This window comes from Lissotriton vulgaris, chromosome 3_1 (assembly GCF_964263255.1).
Source record: "Lissotriton vulgaris chromosome 3_1, aLisVul1.2, whole genome shotgun sequence".
Lineage (NCBI taxonomy): Eukaryota > Metazoa > Chordata > Amphibia > Caudata > Salamandridae > Lissotriton > Lissotriton vulgaris.
Window position 1 is genome coordinate 31,374,459 of NC_141689.1, and position 23,362 is coordinate 31,397,820.

The following is a 23,362-nucleotide window of genomic DNA, read 5'->3' on the forward strand; positions in this document are numbered from 1 at the left end:
GGGCTTGATAATAAGCCCTTGTGAATTCCCATAGAAGCCCATGTTCGGGTGGGATTATGGTTTGGGTGAGAATGAGGGATGGTGTTCGGGTCGGGGTATTTCTACTGTAAGTAATGGGATCCGGGTTTAGAGAAAGGGATAGAGTTAATGTCCAGGTGGGGGGAGAGGCAGGATAAGGACTGGAGTTAAGGGCAGGAACCATACTGGCCATATTGAACTTTTTACTATATAGTGTTTGTATTTATCATTGTAATTTGGGTAACTTTTATAGACTCTGCTGAGGGACCTGGCCCTCGTTTGAGCTGCTCTAGCAGCTGACACTGAGGGGTTACAGAAAAGATGAAAATGTCCCTGGCCACAGCCAGTGGACAGCTCCTCTTATGACCGCCGGGTCCTCCCAGCCAGATATTGTCGGCTTGGTGCATCAAGGTGGTGGCCTGGTGGCTCTGAGGGACTCCAACAAGGCGGTAGTGAGCTTACCTTCTTGATGCATGGGCTGCCTTTCGGGCACAGGGTATTGGAACACTTCTCTGAAGTCTTTGCACTTTCACATAAATCCAACACGCGTCTGGCAGCAGCTCATGTGTCTGGAGATGTTGTGCACAGCTTTACCTCTGAGTGTCAAATTGAGTAACTTCCCCACAGTGATTGCCCCTGGCTCCTGTGTCCCCCTCAATCATTGCACCTTGCTCCTGTCTCCCCCACAGTGATTGCCCCTTGCTCCTGTCTCCTTCACAGTGATTGCCCCATGCTCCTCTCTTACTCACAGTGATTGAGCCTTGCTCCTGTCTCCCCACAGTGATTGACCCTTGCTCCTGTCTCCCTCTCAGTGATTGACCCTTGCTCATGTCTCCTCCACAGTGACTGCCCCTTGCTCCTCTCTCCCCCACAGTGATTGCTCTTTGCTCCTGTCTCCTCCCTCAGTAATTGCCCCTTGCTCTTGTTTCCCCTCACAGTGATTGCCCCTTGCTCCTGTCTTCCTCACAGTGATTGACCCTTGCTCTTGTCTCCCCCTCAGTGATTGCCCCTTGCTCCTGTCTCCCCATAAGTGATTGCCCCTTGCTCCTGTCTCCCCCTCAATGATTGCCCCTTGCTCCTGTCTCCCCCACGGCGATTGCCCCTTGATCCTGTCTCCCCACAGTGATTGTCCCTTACACCTGTCTCCCTGCAGTGATTGCCTCTTGCTCCTGTCTCCCACACAGTGATTGCCTCTTGCTCCTGTCTCCCCCTCAATGATTGCCCCTTGCTCCTGTCTCCCCACAGTGTTTACCCCTTACACCTGTCTCCCACACAGTGATTGCCTCTTGCTCCTGTCTCCCACACAGTGATTGCCTCTTGCTCCTGTCTCCCACACAGTGATTGCCTCTTGCTCCTGTCTCCCTCACGGTGATTGCCCATTGCTCCTGTCTCCTTCTCAGTTATTGCCCCTTGCTCCTGTCTCCCTCACAGTTATACTCCTTGATCCTGTCTGCCAATCAGTGATTGACCCTTCTTTTTTCCTGTCTCCCCAACCCTTTTTCTAGGGGTGGGCACCAATCTCACCAGTAGTAACGGTTTGGTGGACCCTGTGATACAATATGAGTTTCCAACCACCCCAAGAGAGCTAGAAAGGGATTTCTGGGTCCCAGGGGGCAGATTTACTCTGCCTGGCTCATTTCCTGTGGCTCAGTTGAAAGCCTTCCAAACATGGACCTCTGTGGTGCCACGTGGCGTGGAGATGCTGAGGAAATCCTTTGTCTAGGCACACATGAGCATCCATATCTTCTCTGCACTGGGGTAGGTCATTCCTAGACAGGGGTAGTTCTCTTCTGGATTAGGGTAAATCTCATCCGGGGGAAGGCGGAGGAGGTAATTATCACCTGGAGGGAGATAATGGGTCTCTCGATAGGGGGTAATCCTCTTCTGGACTAGGGTAAATCTCTTCTTCCTTGGGGCGGGGGAGGTAAATATCGCCGGGAGTGGGATAATGGTTGTCTATATATGGGCAATTTTCTTTTGTACAGGGGTAAATGATCTTCAGGACAGAAGTACTCGCACTCTGGAGAGGGTTAATTCCTGCACAACTGGTAACAGAGGGGTGTATACTGCAGGGCCAATAAGGGCCTCTCTCACTATTTTAAGTTTTTGCACAATCGCCATGATTTTCCCTCTTTCAAGTGGACAAGGAAATCTGGGGGTTCTTCCTCTTTACACTGACATTTCACCAGCAGGACACCTGAGTCTGCAGTCTTCCGGGGTGCGCACAGATTGTACCCCCAAAATTCCATTGTGGTAGTCTACTTCTCATTCATGCTGAGCTCTGAGAGGCTTGTGATAGTGGGCAGGTGTAGGAAAGTGCCTCTGTTCTCATGGTCGGCCCCCAATTTTTCATTGTGCATGGTGTGGTTTAGAGTGAAAGTGCACTGGGTCCCTGCTAACCAGGTTCTCAGTGACAGATCTCTTTCCAAAAACGGTACCACTATTGGCACATTTCAACCGCCCCTATAAGTCCACAGTAAATGCTACCCCTGGTACCTAAAGCATGGGTACTGAAGAGGGTCCACTAGGACTGCAGCACTAATGTTGCCACACTAGGGTCCCTTCACCAATGACAAGCATACTGTTGTTGCAGGCTGCTTGTCTTGGTGCAGAGAAAACCAAAGAGTCGACATGACACACAGCCCTGTGTGCAATGCCCAAAGACACCAAAGCAGGTATAGGTAAGTCATTCCTACAGCAGCCTTACAGCCCTAAGGCAGGGAGCACTGTATCCCATGTGTGGAAATATCTGCATGAGCAAATATGACCCTACAATATCTACGTTCATTCTTGGGTATGGTAAGTGCCCAGGGAAGCCGTAGGGAGTACATGGCTGGATACTTGTCATTACGAGTTTCCTAACTCAATGATGGTTTCAGTGTACCCTAAGCTGTTTGCTACCACACATCCTGTCTTAAAAAATCTTCACTGTTGCCAGTGTTGGATTTATTTAATAAATGCACACAGGGGATACCTTAGAGGGTCTCTAAAAAATCTATTAAGACATGGTGTGGCCTCTGACTAATTATCCAGCCTGCCATCCCCAGACATTTTTCTGACCTCATGGGGTGATAGCCAGCACTCTCGGAGGCCAGGAACAAAGCCTGCTCTGGACAGAGGAGCTTCAAACCTTCCCCAGGCCGGAATGGCCTTCTAAGGTGGGATGTTTCAAAGATGAAGCTCCCTTTTAAATGCAACCCCGGGAATCACCAGTTAGTGGAGAATGCCATCCCCCCCTGCCCTGCTCCCCTTTTAGTGGGAGGACAGGTGGGAAAATGAGTTAGATCAGGAGGTGTGCCCACATTTAGAAAGCACCGCCCCTAAGTTAGGGCAGGTGATGTGGACACCACTTTTCCATTTTCTCCTTCTTGTCTTGCCGAGAATTAGCCAACCAGGGTCAGGGCTATGCCCCCTCCCAATGGAAGTGGTCGTAGGAGGATGTAGTCACTCTAAAGGTAGGTAGCCCATTGGCTATTATCTGGTACTGCCTTTATGACCCAAAATTTAGTATTTAGGTGGCATTCCTTGGCCCAAAACTCAGATCCAGATGACCAAAGATGAAGGACACTGAAGAGCCACATAGAGCACGGAGAAGAGGACGGGGGACTGACCTGGTGCAAACTCTGCCAGCCTGCCTGTTGTCCCTGACTCCTGACTCAAAAGCTAACTTGTCCTGCATCTGTACTTCAGAAACCTGAGAGCCTGCCTGTCTTTGACAAAGACCAAGAACTCCCTTGGATTGGTGGATCCAGTGCCCTTCACGTCGCAGTCCAAGTCCGAAACAACAACAAGAGCTCAGCGATGGGTCCATCAAGGTGGCGACCCACAGCAATGTGGCAAGAGCTCTCGCCGACATTCAGAGCCCCTGCCTTTCTCTCAAGGATTTCCAGCCTGTCAGGTCCCTTTTAACTGCATTTGCTTCAGCCAAGGTTTGTTGGTAGCTAGAATGGCCACCACTCCTTCAGTCTCTGACAAAAGGGCACTCCACAGCACCCGTGACCAGCGTCGAAATCGATCCCGCGCCTGTGTTTTTGTATCTCCTGTTTGGTAGCATCGACTGTGTGGCAGAAACTGTCTTGGCATGACTGCCATTGGCAGACGGACCAAGGAGGTGCATATTTGGTACACCCGCCCCGGTGCCTTATATTTCCACGTGTCCCTACATCCAGCATCCCTGAGCAAGGTAATCAAGAACTCCCTGTTCCACTTGGGTCCTGGGACCCCAAAGACCCCTGCTCCCTAGGAGTAGAAACCAAATCAAACCCAATGTGCCCGTAGTCTCAAGGCTGGCAAAAGTCTGTGTGCTTTTACCCCTGACTGTGACGGTGTTCGCTTGACAGTCCTGCCCGTCACCCGATTCCACCATTGCTTGCAATACTAAATTGTTTGACGGTGACGCAGGTTACCGCTGTGTATTCTGATCGATGGTCCTGCCCATCTACCAGTCTCTCCTTTGCCTTCAATACCAAATTACTGCTGTGTATTCTATCACGGTAAATACTTGACTGTGTGTAAGTAGTCTACTGCAACGGTTTTCTCAGTGTCGTAGCAAGGTCAGGAGGTAGTCGTGCCGAAAATTTCTTGTCACCCCTGGCTTGACAAAATGGCACAAATATGGCTTAAACACATATTTTTACAATTGTTTCACCCCCTCAGGGGTGCTCTGGGCCTGTAATTCTTTGTGATTGCTGCTGACAGCGTTTTTTGTACATTACTTCTGTATGCTTTGTCTGTTTTTAACATTAGTATTTCTTTTTAACCCCTTGGCCTTGGCGGTAATTCCGCCACGGCACTGGGGGGGAGGGGACTTTGTGCGGCGTCGCCATGCTCATGACGGAACCACTCCGTCACGAGCCACGGGCGCGCTGTGCTTCTGACGGAGCGGTTCCGTCACGGCCATGACCGCTCAATAGAACGCCTGCGCAGGCGCGGAATTCCTGCAGCGTGGGCGGGGCGGCCGCGCCGTGTGAGAACCACTCCGTCACCAGCACAGCGCGTCCGTGGCGGAGTGGTTCCGTCACGAGCACACAAGGGGTTAAGTAACCAATCTGTTCTGAGCTTTTTTAATCAATTTCGTCGACACGCGGTGCCCGCCTGTTAGAGCGAGTGTGTCGTGCTCATGGTCCGCGTTCTAGCTCTATTTTCACTCTGGAGATGAAAACCACACTGGCATGTCCACGCATTGGGTGCGCCGAAGGTGCCCCAAAGGCAAGCCCTCGGCCCCGGAACGCGCCCAGTGCAGAACCCCTGGTCTTTTTGGGTCCCTTGTATGCTCAAGAAAACAACTATTTCAGCTCAGGAGAGGTGAGTGCTGTGCCCCGGATATTCTTCATGCGTTGTCTATGCATTGCGATTTTAAGTGTACCAGATGTGATTATCGGCTCAATCCGGCACTGGGTGCGGTTAAGGGCGGGGATCAGGGTGAACGAGGAAGAGTCAGGAGCCCCCGTGACCGGTGTGGATGGCTCGCAAGTGTGTGAAATGGCCTTTCAGGTAGAGCTGTCAGGATACTGCACGACCAGTCTCTTCACTGCATATTGCTAAATACTTGTTCATTAGTTAAACACCAGTATCAGCTGGAGTGCTTGTTACAGCTTTCTAATCCTGATATAGTCTTCCTGATTGAGACCAGGATCCTTCGACCCTGACTGGAACATTGACCCCCCCCCCCCTAGGCTATCTAGCGATGAGGCAGGACAAGATTGGGAACAAAGGAAGGGGAATAGCTATAATTTATCGAGAGCACCTGAAGGCGCGAGTTGAAGCCATTTCACTGCTTCCGGTGGAGGTGATGCGCTTTTTCATCAGGTTAAATAATATTTCAACGTTTCAAGGTCAACTCGTCTATTGGCCACCTGGCCCCAGAGCGGCTTTCTCTCAGCCCTCCAGACCCTATTAGCGTCAAGTTTAGACTTCCCCTCCCTCACCATTTTGGGTGATTTTAAATATCATCTGGAGTTAAGCAAAAATTCAGATACTAGCAGACTCCTTGACAATTTAGCAGTATATGGTCTTACCCAAATGGTGTGGAATCCTACTCATTCAGCCGGTCACACGTTGGATGGTATTTTTACCAACAATCCAGACATTACTCGGACCAAAACCTTGTCTCTACCCTGGACAGACCATAGGGCGGTCTATTTTGATATTAAGACCTCACAGCCCGTTCACTTGATCCCAAACAGACCGTCCAGGGTAAAAAGTTGGTTGTGAACAAGATACGATACAAGGGAGTGAATTAGAACACACCCTTAATATGTGTCCCCCCACTTTGGGTATGGACAATGATGAAGCAGTTAACCAGTTTGATAACTGGGTGCGGACAGCAGTTACACGGGTTGCACCTGAAAAAACTACTGCGATAAAAAAAGTTCGGCCACCGCACCATGGTATCGACCAATCCTAAAATGCATAAAGGTCAAATGCAGGAGAAGCGAACAAACCTGTAGGTCTGATCACAGTAAGGAGCACAAAGTGGCTTATAATTTAGAACAATATAAGGAGGCAATCATTAAGCCAAACGAGTCTAATTTACTGCTAAAATAGAGGAGGATAGAAACTCCTCCAAGGAACTTTTCAAATCTATACAACTGCTAACCAAACCCCAACAGGATATTCAGTTTAGACCACACCAAGCTTTCTGTAACAAATTGGCTATTATATTTCAAAACAAGATGCAAACGATCTACAACGATCTCCATGACACGTCTTGTGTGAAGGATGATTGTAAGAGGCCATCATCGGAGGAGAAGGCAGTTCATTGCCAGCTAACCAGATTTCGGTCGCTCGCAATCACTGCAAAATGCGGCAGCATAATTGTTACTAAATATTCCCAAAGGCCATTCCACCTTGGCGGGCATAAAGGCACTTCATTGGCTCCCTGTCTAGCAAACAGTTGAATTTAAGTTGAGGCACAAGGCACTCAATGGAGGTGGTGCGGCAGAGATCCAGAAATTGTTCTCATGGTACACCCCCACTAGAACTCTTAGATCTACAAACATGGGTCACATCCATACCCCTAAAATTCGTAGAGCGAGATGTGGGGGTCAGAGACTATCATACTGTGCAGCTGAGCTATGGAACCAACTGCCTTCTACCAGGAGACTTCAACCTAGCCGGCAGATTTTTAGGAAAATACTGAAGTCCTGGCTGTTTCCTTCAAAGTAAACTATCAGCTCCACGACCGATTATCCCTCTGTACACACCTAGCACCAAGATGCCTCGGCATTCGAGCGCCTTAAAAATTACTATCCTATCCAATCCTATGACACCTGGGGCGGTCCACACCCCCGTTCCTATGCCGATAGGTTTTCTACTGCATTTTGGAAACAAACTTGCCTAATAGTACTGATTTTGGTGCCTTAAATATTTTTATAAAGATACTTGTTATTTTTACAAATTGGTCACAGATTTATTCTTGAGTGTATGTGTCATTTATTGCCTCAGTGAATACAAGAAAATGCTTGGCACTACCCTCTGATATGCCTAGCTGCTCGCCCACACTACCAGAAATAGAGCTTTAGTGTTATCTTCTTTTGCCTCTGTGTAACGCTCTTGGACTCACTGTGCTCTCTGCACAGTGTACTTCGTTTCAGTGCGCTATATAGAGAGCCGGCTTCCTACAGCAGGCGTGCGCCAGCCCTCATGTGTACAGGTCAGCCAGTTCGGCTGCCTGAGTCCCAATCTCTCCTCCCAGTGCTGTGGCTGTGTGGCATGTTACATGCGTGTTGTATGGTTAGGAGACATTGTAGAGGGTGAATGGTGTCCTAAGGGAGCCCATTTCCAAGGTTGCCAAGCCCCACCCCTCAGAGCCCAGCTGCAGAGGTTTCAGCCTCACATGGGGGCGGGGCCAGCACCAGATTTGTTGCACATTCCAGGGTAAAAGAAACAAGGTGCAAAACTGTTGGATTCAGAGACATTAAAGTTGCTGTGAGTCAAGAGGCCATGAGCCTCCAACCTTCTGATGCAGAAGCAAGTACAGGCACTACAAGTCCCCTGACAGAGCTAAACTCCCAGAGGTCCAGAGTTACAGGCGCCATCTTAAGTTGGGTTTCCACGTAGACAGGGCCCCTCCCCAGGACGCTCTTCAACAGAGGTCTGCGGACAGAGCAGCACCCTGCTGGGAGCTCAGACGATGGACCACACCCGGGCAATACTCACCCTTGTGTCTTCTGGACACCTTTCCATCCAGGACTTTACTGGTGACATTTCTGTTCCCTAGACCTGCAAAGGAGAAAAAAGGTAAGGTTACTACAGAAACACTCAACAGCATTTGATGCAAAGGTGAAAGATACAACCTAGTGCAGTAAGAGTTAAATACTGATTCAAGGCGCTACAGGTAGAGCAGAGCTGTTCTTTGCACCACTCTCATTAGATGAATCTAGTGCACCAGACTTGAAAAGCCCTAAGCTGACAATTTGCACACTCATAGGCGTGTAAACTATTCTCGTAACCTTACAACACTCCAATCTAGACTACAACAATGGCCAGAGTGTAAAACACTATTTAGATTTGCAGTAAAATGGGTACTACTCATGAAGGCCCTGGTTTTACTTTCACTTTTAGACCTCAGGTTTTGACTTCTGCTTTGGCATGACCATTCGGTGCCATAACAGTTCCCTATTTAAAAAATGTGTAGCCCGCCTGCAGCATCATTGTGAGAAGTGCTGTCCCAGAACATTGGCTCCGCCCAGGGAGCCCCCAGCCCCCCAACCCCAAGTCTGTGACCAGTGGCCCCTCCCCTGGAAGTGTTGTCTATTATGCCCTACCGCTCTCCCTTTCCTGGCCAGTTGCAGCGGACCAAGGACACAACCCTCCAACAGGGTCAGACTGGCCTATAGATCAATCTGGCCCTGTTTACTTGTCTGGTGGCTTGTTTTTTTAACAGCTGGTTTCACTGATATTAACACAAACAGCACCTGTAGCAAGAAAAATGCATGCAGTCTCCCACACCTTGCAAAACATCTGTACAGCATGTCTTTAAAAGCTCACAACTGCCCAGGTTTGCAATGCTGGGCACTTTTTTTAACTATTAGATTTGTTAATTGTGGCCACTTTTATATTTCGTTCCCAGTGTCCACCCCTCCAAGCGATGGTGGTTAGGCGCTTACGGGTCTAAGTAAAGCGGGTCAGAGGCAGAACTTTTTCGGCACCAGTGGACCTCGGTGCACCAGCATCAAATGAAGTGTGTGCCTCTCTAGAAGTACAAATCCTCACCGAGGCTGCTGTGAGGGTTCTCCCATCACCCTTCTCCTCAGCCCCCTAATGATTATCATTGGTTGCTTTTATTGTCACTCTCATTTGCTTGCTTCTTTTTCGCTGGCTTACCTTCCTCTTGTATTAGTCTCACCCCTGAAACACAGTCTCATTTTAGGGAACTACTTGTTTCTTTTTCCTTCAACACTCCAAGAGATGGCATGTGTTTTCTGGCTCTCTCACTTGCGTGCTGCTTCACCCCCTTAAATGAGCGCCCAATGCTGTGGGACTCCCCACCAATCCAAGTTTGTCTCTTGCGGTACTGTATGGGCAGGTGCTGCCTGCGAAAGTCAATTATAGATGTTTATCTTTGTCCTTGGTACCATCTAAGAGGGCCATAGCAATGCAACACGCACCTCAGGGGTTCCTCAACATTGCGAACGGAAGGAGGAGGTTGAAAGTCGAGTGATGGCAGAGGGATCCATTACGTATAAGGACGAGCGTTGTGGTAATCGTAGCTGACCTATCACTCAACAGTGAATGGACATTATATCAGAGTTTCTTTATACGGACACTAAAACTAGTGTGAAATACTTCATCGCACAATATGCTCCTGAAGAGAATGCCATTGCCTGAACCTAGATTTTTTGTTGTTTGATGTTTATCGTTGTCAACGCCTGGACTGTTCCATTCCAAACAAGCTGTTGCCAGATACTTGTGAAAACAGCACTGTGTGCGACAACAACATCAGACTGTGTAGCATTTGCAGCTTGTGTTAAACTTATAGTTGAAAGTTATCATTTGTAAGAAAATGTGTTGGTGAAACTAAAGCTAGCTCCATTATTTTTCATGAGGCTCCAGTGGCTCAGACCTCTCAGTCATATCGAAGAGGCCAAGCAAAGTCACCAATCAATGGAATAGTGGCTATAGCCTACAGGGGCACAGGGGCCAGTGCCGCAATGGTGACAGAGAAACTCGTGTCACCTGAACAGATCATACTTGGTCAGCAGTACCAAGTCACCAACGCTAGCAACGTCAGGACTGACCATTCCATGGCAGTTGTGAACCTCAGCTGTGGAAGGGTAACAGGCCCTAAAAGAGTTATAGTTTCTGCATACCTACCTGTGGATTGTCTGTTGGGAAATGATTTAGAAACTTCAGCTTGGTCTGAAGTGGAGTCCAGGACCATGCAGAGATGAGCATCTCTGTCAGTGTGTTTTCTGTCACCAGGACTCAGGCCAAACAGCTCAACACCTACGGGGCACTGGATCCTGAAACAATCGACCAGGTTGCTCCCAAAAGGAGGAGCAGGATGGGTAAGGAATTATACTCCTCCCAAACTCCCAGTGAAGATCAGTCTCATGAGGGAGGGGATCTCAGTCCCTGTGAAGGAAGCGTCCCAGAGAAACTTGGGCCTGACCAGGCAGAGCTCTTGGGGATAGGGGGGCCTTCCAGGCCAGAACTGAGTTTGTAGAAGAATTTCTGCCCCTCTCTTGAACAACTCAAACAGCAGGCTGCTGTTGAGGAAGAAGGGGATGTCAGTGGGCCCCACAGGGTTTACTGGGAAGATGGGCTCTTGTACTCTAAATGTAGGTACCCCAAGCCTGGTGCCGCCAGGAGGTTGGTCATACTTCAAAGATTCAGGGGATTCCTTCTGTTACTAGCACACAAAATACCCCTTGCAGGACACCTTGGGCAATGTAAGACTTTGGACAAGCTTGTCCCTCACTTCCACTTGCCTCACATGCCTGAAGACACCAAGGAGTGTGTCATATAGTTACTGCTTTTCTATATACTGTGTTAAGTTAGTATGAGCTTATTAAATGTTTAAACGCCATTTTTCCTTTTGCTTCATTTTGCACACGACACATAATTGCATTTTAGCATTCAACCTATAACAGCGTTGTGATTTACTTGAGAATAATATGGTATTCCTCTGATATCAGCCTTGCTTGGTACACTGTCTGCACAGTGAGTGCTGAAACCTCCAAGGATAACTTGTCACAGTGTTGTTGTGAGGTCTGATCCTCGCACCTTCTTAGACATAACACAAATGCAGCTGCTGCCAGAATCTGGCTTTACGCAGGTTTTATATTGCTTTGTTTAGAGCACACGTTACACACTCACTTGATGGTGCTTCGCATGCAGAGAGCTGGTGGAAGATGATGTGATCCTCTGCTACTGAGATTTTCAGGTATGGGCCCGCCTTGCTAAAACCCAAAAGAGACCTTCATAGATATAATATACTATGCTAGTTAGGGAGGGTGAGAAATAGGTGTTGTTAATTCCTATTCATTTCAGCATCTTAGTATGCTGTCACCGTTCGCTTTCTATGGACTAGTAACTATGCTGATAACTTTGTTTCTTATAATATGTTTGCTTGTATTATATAAGATACTGCGTTTGAGAACCCTGCATTAGTAAATAAATATTTAAAATATGCACGTGTCCTCATTTACTCCACGTTCTGGTTTGAAATGATTATATAGCGAAAGAGTGTTCATGTGTTCCACGATACCTGAGGTATTCTAAGTTCATGTTCTGGTTTGTCTAAACATTGGGAGTTTGTTATGACCAATGAGACACTGTAGCTAGCTCGGTAAGGGGATTTTGGGTATTGAGGTGAGTTTTGGGCCATCCTAATTCACTGAGGTTCCAAATCTCTATGCAAAGTTCTGTAGGAGAACGGAATTCCCGCTACAAGTGTTGTCACTCCTGTGTTACCTGCCATGCCAGTGGTAAGTCAGGTGGCACTACAAAGGCCCCCTAACTCCACTCCCAGTGGTTTTGGTTCCCTTTGAGAGGGGAGGGATCGACATTGTTGGTCCCTTAGACCCTTCAACATCTGTACAAGGTTATATACTAGTGGTGGTGGACCATTCCATAAGGTATCCAGAGGCCATCCCCCTTAGGACCACTACAGCTCCTGTAGTCACTAAAGCCCTCCTGGGAATCTAATTCCAGGGTGGGCTTCCCTAAGGAGGTCCTACCTGACAGAGTTACCAACTTCATGTGAAGTTATATCGCTGCAATGTGGAAAGAGTGTGTGTGGAGTAAACTATAAGTTTATCACACCCTACCATCCTCAGTGCAATGGGCTTGTTGAAAGGTTCAACAGACCCAAAAGGGTATGATCATGGGACTCCCAGAAAAGCTGAGGCGAAAATGGGATGTCTTGTTACCCTGTCTTCTCTTTGCCTACCGAGAGGTCCAACAAAAGGGGGTTGGCTACAGCACTTTTGAACTTTTGTTTGGGTATCTAGTTAAGGTTCCCTTATATCTGGTGAAGGAGGAATGGGAGCAGCCACACAAACCTCCCAAGGAAGACATTGTAGACTATGTCCATGGCCTGCGTTCTCAAGATGGCTGAGTACATAAAGAAGGCAAGTAAAAACCTGGAGGCCAGTCACAAGCTACAAAAAGCCTGGCGTGATCGGAAGGCTGTGCTGACTGTTTATCAGCCAGGACAGAAAGTGTGGGTGTTTGAGCCTGTGGCCCCAGCAGCTCTCTAGGACAAACGGAGTGGCCCACACACCATGCTTCAACAGAAAGGTGAAGTCACCTACTTGGTGGACCTTGGCACTCCCAGGAGCCCCCATGTAAACCGACTGAAACCTTTTGTGGACAGGGCAGACATGGGTTTGCTCATGGCCACTGTTGAGGGACAGGAAGAAGAGAGTGACCCTCTCCCTGATCTCCTCTCCCAAAACCCTTTTGAATGTCAGTTGAAGGAGTAGCCTTGGCAGGCAGCCTAACTCTCTAGCAAGAAGCTGATTGCAGAAAAGTCTTCAGTCAGTTTAAAGGCATGTTCTCTCTGACACCCAGTCAAACCACCTGTTGTACCCATGAAGGGGACACAGGTGACAGTCTGCCTGTGAAGAACAAAAATTACAGTCAGCCTGGCCATGTTATAGACTGTATACGGACTGAGGTCCAGAAAATGTTGGAATTGTGGTTCATTGAACCTTCAGATATTCCTTGGGATAGCTCAGTAGTCCTGGTGCCAAAAGCAAATACCAAAGATGGCAAGATAGAAGTGAGGTTTTGCGTGGACTACAGGGGCCTCAATGCATTCACTAGGACTGATGCCCATCCCATTTCTATGGCAGATGAACTCATAACTCATAAGTGGAGAAGTGTGGCTCACTGGTTAGAGCAGGCAGACCCTGAAGCAGAGGTCAGACCCGGGACCAGGGTTTGATTCCCAACGCGGCAGGGTGTTGAGCTCAAAATGTCCAAGGACTCGATAATTCTCGCTTCGGTGCCTGACCTAATCATGGGTTCACACTCTGCAACTCTCGGCATTAAGCTTGCTTAATCTCCACAACGGCCCCCCGCGGCGGGATGCCTGGCTTTCACCTTGGGGATGCCCTGTAGGGGCTATCTCACAGGGAAAAACCAGGACGGGTTCCCAAGGCAAGCGCGGAGATACCCCTTCGGGGGTCGATTCTGGCGCTATATAAGAAATGTAATAATAATAATAATAACCACCCAGGCCTCAAACAAATTATTGAGTACATTTGACCTGACTGCTGGCTATTGGCAGATCAGACTCTCTGAGGATGCCAAGCCAAAAACAGCTTTCTTAACCCCCAGTGGGCATTTTCAGTTTACTGTAATGCCCTTTGGTTTGACGAATGCACTTGCCACTTTTCAGAGGATGGTGAACAAAGTCCTCACAGGTCTGGAAGCTGACAGTGTACCCTGTCTTGATGATATTACTGTCTTTAGCTCCACTTGGGAGGATGACCTGGTCCAACTCAGGAATATCCTAGAGGCCCTACAGAGGGCAGGCTTCACTATCAAGGCCACTAAGTGCCTGATAGGGCAGAGTAAGTTTGTGGGCTCGGGCCAACTGGTAGGTGGAGGCCAGGTTCACCCAGTGGAGAGCAAAATCCAGACCATCGTGGACTGGGTTGCTCCCACTACCCAGACTCTGGTCTGAGCTTTCTTAGGCCTGACTATGTAGTACAGAAGATTTGTTAAGGGGTATGAGTCCATTGTGACTCCTCTTAATGATCTCACATCTGAAAGGATGCCCAAGAAAGTCCTGTGGAAAGCAACATGCCAACAGGCATTTGAGGACCTAAAGCAGGCGATGAGCAGGGCTTCGATTCTGCAAAGACCTGATTACTCCAAGACCTTTATTGTAAAAAACAGACGCTTCGGAGCTGGGGGTAGGGTCTGCGTTGTTTCAACTCAATGTAGAGGGTCGGGATCAACCAGTAGCTTTTATAAGCAGAAGGTTGACACCCTGGGAGAAACATTGGTCAGCTATAGAGAGGGAGGCTTTTGCTGTTATCTGGTCCCTGAGGAAGTTGAGGCTATACCTGTATGGCACTTACTTCATTGTTCATACCGACCATGAGCCTCTCCTATGCCTTAAACAGATTAAGGGTCAAAATACCAAACGTTTGAGGTGATCCATTTCTCTACAGGAGATGGACTATACTGTGGAACATAGACCTGGGAGTAACCATGCCAACGCAGATGGACTCTCCAGATGTTTCCACTTAGAACATGAAGTCTCAACTGGGCAAGGCTACTCTCATCTCCTTAAATTTTTTGGGGGGGTGTAGGAAAATAGGATCTGCTGTCCTGATTATCCCCACTTTTTTCTGGTGTTTAAGAGTTTTCTGACTAGTCTGACTGGGATCCTGCTGATCAGAACCCCAGTCACTGTGCTTCCTCCCTAAATTGATTATGGTAAGTACAAGGTACATCCCAGATTGGATACTGGTGTACCCTTATAAGTCCCTAGTATATGGTACGGAGGGACCCAGGGCATAGGTGCACCAGGGGTCACCATGGGCTTAAGCAGATATTATGCCAGCCATGGGAAACCACTCAAACTGCAACTACAAGCCTGTAATTGCAGCCTGTGTAAGCTGGTGCTAGTACCACTTATGACAGATATAGGTTTCCCTATATCTAAGGACACTGAACTTAAAACCTTTAAGTCACCCCTAAAGCAGGTATTTCAGTCCCTGAAGGCAGGGTGCTTGGTTCTAGCAGGTAAGGGTGCCCCTGCATAAAAAGGAAACTCCTACAATATTCAGAGTCCATTCTCCCGGGTTATAAGTGCATCAGCAAATACGATATATAGAGAGGCCACGACTCATTACGTGAGGACCATCTCTAAACTGGCGGAAACGGACCTGGACATGTTTGGTATCAAACATTTTGTAATCACACCCCAACACCATATTCGGTATTGGAGGTATGATTCCATACATGGTAGGGCCCCTCCAAGAGGCCCTTCATGCTCAAAGGACCAAGCCTGACAGCAACCTAGGGCTGCTGCCAACCCCAGACACTTTTCTGCCCTTCAGCTGCTGGGTCAAGCCAGAGCAGGAGAAGGTAGGACAATAGGTTTCCTGTCACAGAGAGGTTCGGCAACCTCAGACAGGACTTAGTGTATTTGAGCTGGGGTGGGGGCGCTTGCCAGCGCCACATAATCTGTTAGAAGGGCACATTTGGTGCTCTCCTTGCATACTGCAGTTCGAACCAGATGGCGAAGCCGTTGGCTCCCCACTCTGGCACGAAACTGGACAAAGGCAGGGCCGGACTGGCTACTAGGCATTTCTAAGTAAACAATGCAAACCAAAATGGTTTTAAAGTATGCTTTAAACCCATTTGTTTAGCTTTCTTTATTTAGGAATACATGCAAGAACCCATCAACAAAATCAGCCACCACTGCAGTGAAATCAGCCCCCAGCCTGGCAGCCCACCAAAACACCTGGTAGCGAGTCCCGCCTTGGACAAAGGACATGGCAGTATCCTCCCCACTGTCCGACTCCTTGTCCTGGAGGTACCCCTGAATTGGCTAAACCCCCACCTTAGGGTACTTAAGGGCTTACCTGTGGGTGGGTACCTGGATTCGTTGTGGGATTTGATTCAGATCAAACTCCACTTCCTCTTTGACCATCTGGACATCGTGGCTGAGTTGACCCTGTGTGGTTCTTTTTCCTTTAGCCTACACTAAAAGATTAGACACTGGTAAACTGAGCAGCTTTTCGCTCCTCCTAGAAAAGCGTGAATGCTGCTCTCCACAGCTACTACTTAGAGAGCTTTCTATGGTTATCTAAAACAACCTAAAGGTCACCGGGGTTAGTGCAGGGTGCTACCTTACATAAGTGAGTACCACATACAGGCCCGGCTTCTCATAGTATGTCACCCTTGCTACAGGCCTTACAGCCCTAAGGCAGAGTGGACAATAGCCCTAGTTTGGACATATTTGCATGAGCAGATATGACCCTACAATTTCTAAGTCCTTTCGTTGGTATTGTAAGTACCCAGAGAAGCAGTAGAGAGTACATGGGATTAGATATGTGTTATTCTGAGTTTACTAGCTCCATGATGGCTTCAGTGTACCCTAAGATATCTGGTACCACACATCTTGACTTAATAAATTCTCACTGGTGCCAGTGTTGAATTTATTAATAAATTCCCACCAGGGACACCTTAGAGGGTTCCCTGAAGACCTACCAAACTCTGGGGTGGTCTCTGACTAGTCTTATCCAGCCTGTCACCACCAGACATGTTTCTGAGCTCATGGGGTGACTGACAGCAGTGCAGCACTCTCAGAGGCAAGGATCAAAGCCTGCTCTGGGCAAAGGTGCTTCACACCTCTCCCAGCCCGAAATGGCCTTCCAAGGCTGGAAGCTTCAAAGGTGATGCTGCCTTGAAATGCAAGTCTGGCCTCTCCAGTTAGTGGAGGATGCCAAACCCCCTGTCCTGCTCCCCTTTTGATGGAAGGACAGATGGGAAAATTAGTTAGATCAGGACGTGTGCCCACATTCAGCCAGCACCACTCCTAAGGTAGGGCAGGTGATGTGGACACCACTTTTCCAATTCCTCAATCTTGTATTGGAAAGAATTAGCCAACCAGGGTCAGAGCTATGCCCACCTCCCAACGGAAGTGGTCTTAGGAGGATATAGTCACCCTAAAGGTAGGTAGCCATTGGCTTCTACCTGGAACTCCCTCTAGTGCCCCAAAATGTAGAATTTAGGTGGCATCGCTGGGCCGAAAACTCAGATCCTGACGACCTAAGAAGAAGAAGGACACCCAAGAGCCACAAAGAGCAAGGAGACGAGGACGTGTGACTGACCTGACGCCAACTCCTGCACCAAAATCTGACTCTTACTGCAGGTGAACTCCAGAAACCCTGTAGACCTGCCTTTGTCTGCCTTTGACCAAGAACCAGGAAATCCCTTGGATTGGTGGAACCAGTTCCTTTGCGTTGCAGGCCAAGTCTGAAGCAACAACCGAGTGCTCACTGCTGGGTCTGGGGAGGTGGTGGCCAACAGCAAAGTGGCAAGGTTACTACAAGAGTGCTAGCCTGCTCTCACCGAAGTTCCAATTCACTACCTCTCTCCCTAGGTCCTCCAACCTGTGAGGTCCCTTTCAGCTGCATTTGCCACAACCAAGGTTTGTTGGTAGCCAGCCTGGACACTTACCCCTTCAGGGTTGTTGTTGACAAGCGGACACTCCACAGCACCCACAACCAACGATGGAAACGGCCCCGCTCCTGTGTTTTTGCATCTCTTGTTTGGTGGCATCAACTGTGTGGCAGAACTCGTATAAGCTCAATCGCATTTCGCGGACAGACTGCCCGAGGCGCATCTTTGGCGCACCCGCCGCCAGTGATCGACATTTCTACATGTCCCAACATCCAATGTCCCTGGGCATGGTAATAAAGAACTGCCTGGTCCACTCGGGTCCTGGGACCCCAAAGGCCCCTGCTCCGAAATTGTAGAATCCAAATCCAACCCCAAGTTCCGTTGGCTCCATACTGGCAAAAGCCTGTATGCATTTACCCCTAACTGCGAAGGAATTTGATTGACAGTCCTGCCCGTCACCCAATTCCCCCATTGCGTGCAATACTAAATTGTTTGACGTTGATGCAGGTTACCGCTGTGTATTCTGATCGACGGCCCTGCCGATCTCACAATCTCTCCCATTACCTCAGCAGAGATCAATGCCCTGCTGAAGAAACCCACAGCGGACCCCAAGGACCTCAAAAATCTCCGCCCCATCTCTCTTTTTCCCTTGCCGGCGAAAGTGATTGAGAAGATTGTAAATAAACAGCTGACCGCATTCCTCAAGGCCAATGGATCCATTGACCCATCCCAGTCCGGATTTCGAGCCAACCACAGCACTGAGACCGCCCTCATCGCAGCCACCGACGACATCAGGATCCTACTCGAAACTACCGCCCTCATCCTCCTAGACCTCTCAGCCACCTTTGATACAGCTTGCCATCGCACCCTAATAACCCGCCTCCACTATGCCGGGTTCCAAGGTAGAGCCCTGGACGGGATCACCTCGTTCCTCTCCGACAAAACCCAAAGGGTCCGCCTCCATCCCTTCCGCTCCGTGGCCACCGAGATCATCTGCAGCGTACCCCAAGGCTCATCGCTCAGCCCAACCCTCTTCAATATCTACATGAGCCCCCTCACCACCATCACACGCAAACACAACCTCAAAATCATCTCATACGCCGACGACACCCAGCTGATACTCTCCCTCACCAAAGACTGAGCCACCGCCAAACTCAACCTCCAGGAAGGAATGAAAAACGTTGCTGAATGGATGAAACTCAGCCGTCTGAAACTGAACTCAGACAAGACAGAGGTCCTCATCCTCGGCCCATCCCCATCTGCCTGGGACGACTCCTGTTGGCCCACAGAACTGAGCACCACACCGACACCCACTGACCACGCACGCAACCTGGGACTCCTCTCTCACGATGACCAAGCAAGTCAACGCCATCTCATCTTCATGCTTCAACACCCTGCGCATGCTCCGTAAGATCTTCCGGTGGATCCCCACTAGAACTAGAAAGTCGGTCACCCAGTCCCTTGTCATCAGCCGACTAGACTACAGGAACGCCCTATAAGCAGGAACCACAGTCAAACTTCAGAAAAGACTCCAATGCATACAGAACACATCCGAACGATTCATCCTCGAAATTCCCCGCCGCAGCCACATATCAGCCCACCTGAGAGACATGCACTGGCTCCCCGTCAACAAAAGGATCACGATCAGGCTCCTCACCCACGCACACAAAGCGCTCCATGACATAGGTCCTGAATACCTCAACAACCGCCTCATGTTCTATACGCCAGCATGCAAACTCCGCTCCGCCAGTCTCGCCCTCGCCACAGTCCCACGGATCCGCAGAACCACTGCAGGTGGAAGATCATACTCCTACCTGGCGGCCAAGATGTGGAACTCCCTCCCGCCCACCTACGACTGACCCAGGACCACCTCACATTCAGGAAACACCTCAAGACCTGACTCTTCGAGCAGTAGCGCAATTCCCCTGGCCCCCCTCCTCCCCCAGCGCCTTGAGACCCTCACGGGTGAGTAGCGCACTCTACAATTGTATTGATTGATTGATTGACCTGGAATACTAAATTACTGCCAAGGATTCTACATCTGTGAGTACAACAAATGCTTAGAACTGCCTTCTAATAAGCCTACTGCTCGCCCACACTATCAGAAATAGAGTGTTATTATTATCTTCTTTTGCGTCTGTGTAACGCTCTTGGACTCACTGTGCTCCCTGCACAGTGCACTTCCTTTCAGTGCGCTATATAGAGAGCCGGCTTCCTACAGCAGGCGTGCAACAGCCCTCATGTGTACAGGCCAGTCAGTTCCGTATACCTGAGTCCTAATCTCTCCCGCCAGTGCTGTGGCTGTGTGGCATGTTATATGCGTGTTGCGTAGTTAGGAGACATTGTAGAGGAAGAATGGTGTCCCAAGGGAGCCCATTTCCAAGAATGCCAAGCCCCACCCCTCAGAGCCCCAGCTTCAGAGGTTTCAGCATCACAGAGGGGCGGGGCCAGGTACAAGTTTGTTGCACATTCCAGGGTAAAAGAAACAAAGTGCAAAACTGTTGGATTCAGATACATTAATGTTGTTGATAGTCGAGAGGTCATGAGCCATCAACCTTCTGAGGCAGAAGCAAGCACAGGAACTACAAGTCCCCTTACAGAGCTAAACTCCCAGAGGTCCAGAGGTACCGGCGCCATCTTGGGTTGGGTTTCTACGTTGACAGGGACCCTCCCTAGGGCGCTCTTCAACAGAGGTCTGCGGACAGAGCAGCACCCTGCAGGGAGCTCAGACGATGGACCACACCCGGGCCATACTCACCCTTGTGTCTTCTGGACACCTTCACATACAGGACTTTAATGGTGGCATTTCTGTTCTCTAGTCCTGCAGAGGAGAAAAAAGGCAAAGTTACTGCTAAAGCACTCAACAGAGTTTAGTGCAAAGGGGAAAGGCACAACCTAGTGCGTGCGGGCAGGTAAGAGTTATATACTGATTCATGGCGTTACAAGCTAAAGCAGAGTTTTGCTTGGCACCACTCTCATTACATGTACTTAGGCACCAGACTGGAAAAGCCCAAAGCTGACAATTTCACTCTCAAAGGCGTGTAGACTATTCTCGTAAGTGTACAACACTCAAATCTAGACTACAGTAATAGCCAGAATGTAAAACAGCATTTGGAATTGCAGTAAAATGGGTTCTACTCGTGAATGCCTTGGTTTTCGTTTCACTTTTGGACTCTGGTTTTGACTTCTGCTTTGGCATAATCATCTGGTGCCACAACAGTTCCCCTTTCAGAAAGTGGGGAGCCCAGTTGCTGCATCACTGGGGTAAGTGCTGTCCCAGAACACTGGCCCCACCCAGGGAGACCCCAGCCCTCCCATGCCTCCGTGACCAGTGGCCCCTTCCCGGAAGTGCTGTCTAACATGCCCTCCTGCTCTCCCTTTCCTGGCCAGTTGCAGCGGACCAAGGACACAACCGTCCAGCAGGGTCAGACTGGCCTGTAGGGCAATCTGGCCCTGTTTACTTGTCTGGTGGTTGTTCTTTTACTGCTGGTTTCACTGATATTAATACAAACAGCACCCACTGCAAGAACAAATGCATGCAGTCTCCCACACCTAGAAAAACATCTGTACAGCATGTCTTTAGAAGTTCACACCTGCCCAGGTTTGCAAATGTTGGGCACTTTTTGTAACTATTAGATTCGCTAATTGTGGCCACTTTTAATTTTCGTTCCGAGTGTCCAACCCTCCAAGCTATGATGGTTAGGCTCTCACGGGGTCTAAGGAAAACGGTTCAGAGACAGAACTGTGTGAGCAGGAATCACTGACAGAATATCGACGGTCAAAATATCGAGCAGCCAGAATATCGCTGACAAAATATTGAGTACCAGAATATCAAATTCCTATCTACAAACAGGTAAGTACAAAAATATTGAATCCTAAATATCGTTGTAAATAATATAGTTTGCTAAAATATCGACTTCTTTAAATGTGTTAAAAGTAATGTAAAATGTGTGAAATAATAGCTATAATTAAGTAAAACATACTTAAAAATACTTAAATAACCTCAGAATGTATAAATAATAAATGGAAGTTAAAAAAAATAAACATGCATTTTTTTAACATATTTTAACTTAATAATATTAAAAAAATAATCAATATATTAAATAATTAGATGTTAAAACATAATTTTATATATAATTACATTATATACCGTATTTTCCGGCGTATAAGACGACCCGGCGTATAAGACGACCCCCGACTTTGGCAGAAAAATTTTAGGTTTAGTGCTATACTCGCCGTATAAGACGACCCCCCACTTCCAGCGCAGCATAGCCATTCCGAGTATGTACCGGTATTTTGAACTTACCGTATTAGTCTAGTCCTCCTCCCTGTGGGTGAGCAGTAAGGCTTTATCAGTGGGCAGTGGGTACCTATAAGCGTTTATTTTACAAACTGAAAGACTGAACGCAAAGAAATTGGTTGTAGAAACAATCTTGCTTTACTCTGAAACATTTTATTTAAAACCATATCAAAAACTGTCACTTCTGAATAACGGCAAACATAAATAACGTAGTGCATGAAACAGTGCAAGTGCATTAAACGTTCCATAACTTCCCATAAATCCAAGCGATTTCTACAGGATTTATAACGTTCCCTTTAAAAACCTTCAAAATCCTCCTCTTCGTCATCTGATCTCATAAGTAAGTCTATGAGATCTTGTGGTACATCTGTAAGGCAGTCATTGTATGGATCTTGTACCAATTCCGTATCAGATGATGTGGTCTCTTCTTCGGCATCCTCTTCACCTTCCCACAGATAGTCGTCCTCCATACCATCTAATGAGTTCGATATGCCACACTTCTTGAAAGACTTTATGACTGTTTCTGCATCGATGTCGTTCCAGGCCTTTATGACAAAGTTGCACAAAACATCCAACTGTGGCGCACGCATGTTTCCTCCTTTTGTGAATGTTTTTTCACCGCTAACCATCCACTCATTCCACTGTTCTCGGATGCGATCTTTAAATGGCTTGTTTAGGCACACATCCAGTGGCTGCACCAACGATGTCAGTCCTCCAGGTATAACAGCAGCATCCGTTTTCAGTCTTGCCAGCCTTTGCTTGGTGCTGGGAGTTAAATGAGCCCTGAACATATCCCACACCAGTAGACTACGCCTTTGTAGAAGTCCACCTGGTCGCCTGCTCCATACGTTATCAAGCCATAGCTTTACCCCTTCTTCATCCATCCATCCTTTCTCATTAACATGCACAAAACAACCAGCAGGAAACTTGAGTTTCGGCATTGTTTTCCTTTTAAAAATAACCATTGGCCTCAGTTTGCCACCATCAGCTGTGCATGCAAGTACCACAGTGAAACTGGACTTCTCATGTCCTGTTGTTTTTATTAAAATTGTCTTTTCGCCTTTTTGATGGACAGTTTTGTTGGCGATCATATCAAAATTCATCGGAGTTTCATCCATGTTTCCGATGCTACTTAGCGCATACACATGTTCATTGCGCAGCCTAATGACGTAGCGATGGAAGCTATGCATTTTGGCATCAAGATCCGCTGGTAATTTCTGGGCAATTTTTGTCTTTTGCCGCAATACCAGATTATGCCTTCCCAAGAATCTGGTACACCAGGACACAGTGGCCTTAAATCTGTGGCTGAGATCGGGATTAGATTTGGCCCACTGAAGTGCAACCAAGCGGATTTTATTTCGGGTCACGACATACCCGCTTTGCCGATGCTCGGCCACCATGTCTGCTACATGCTTTTCCAGTTCTGGCCAATGTGGGGTGCCTCTT

At 48.3% G+C, this 23,362-nt stretch overlaps 1 protein-coding gene across 1 annotated transcript in view; it reads right to left on the reverse strand.

Moving 5' to 3' along the window:
- LOC147725867 (uncharacterized) overlaps positions 1-23,362 on the reverse strand; it is a 190,736-nt gene that overhangs the window by 17,957 nt on the left and 149,417 nt on the right. Inside the window, exons 5-6 of the mRNA XM_086960012.1 lie at positions 20,375-20,437; positions 8,179-8,241 (exon numbers count right to left, since the gene is read on the reverse strand). Of these exons, the coding sequence (XP_086816138.1) occupies positions 8,179-8,241; positions 20,375-20,437 (126 nt within the window). The remainder of the gene's footprint in view (positions 1-8,178; positions 8,242-20,374; positions 20,438-23,362) is intronic.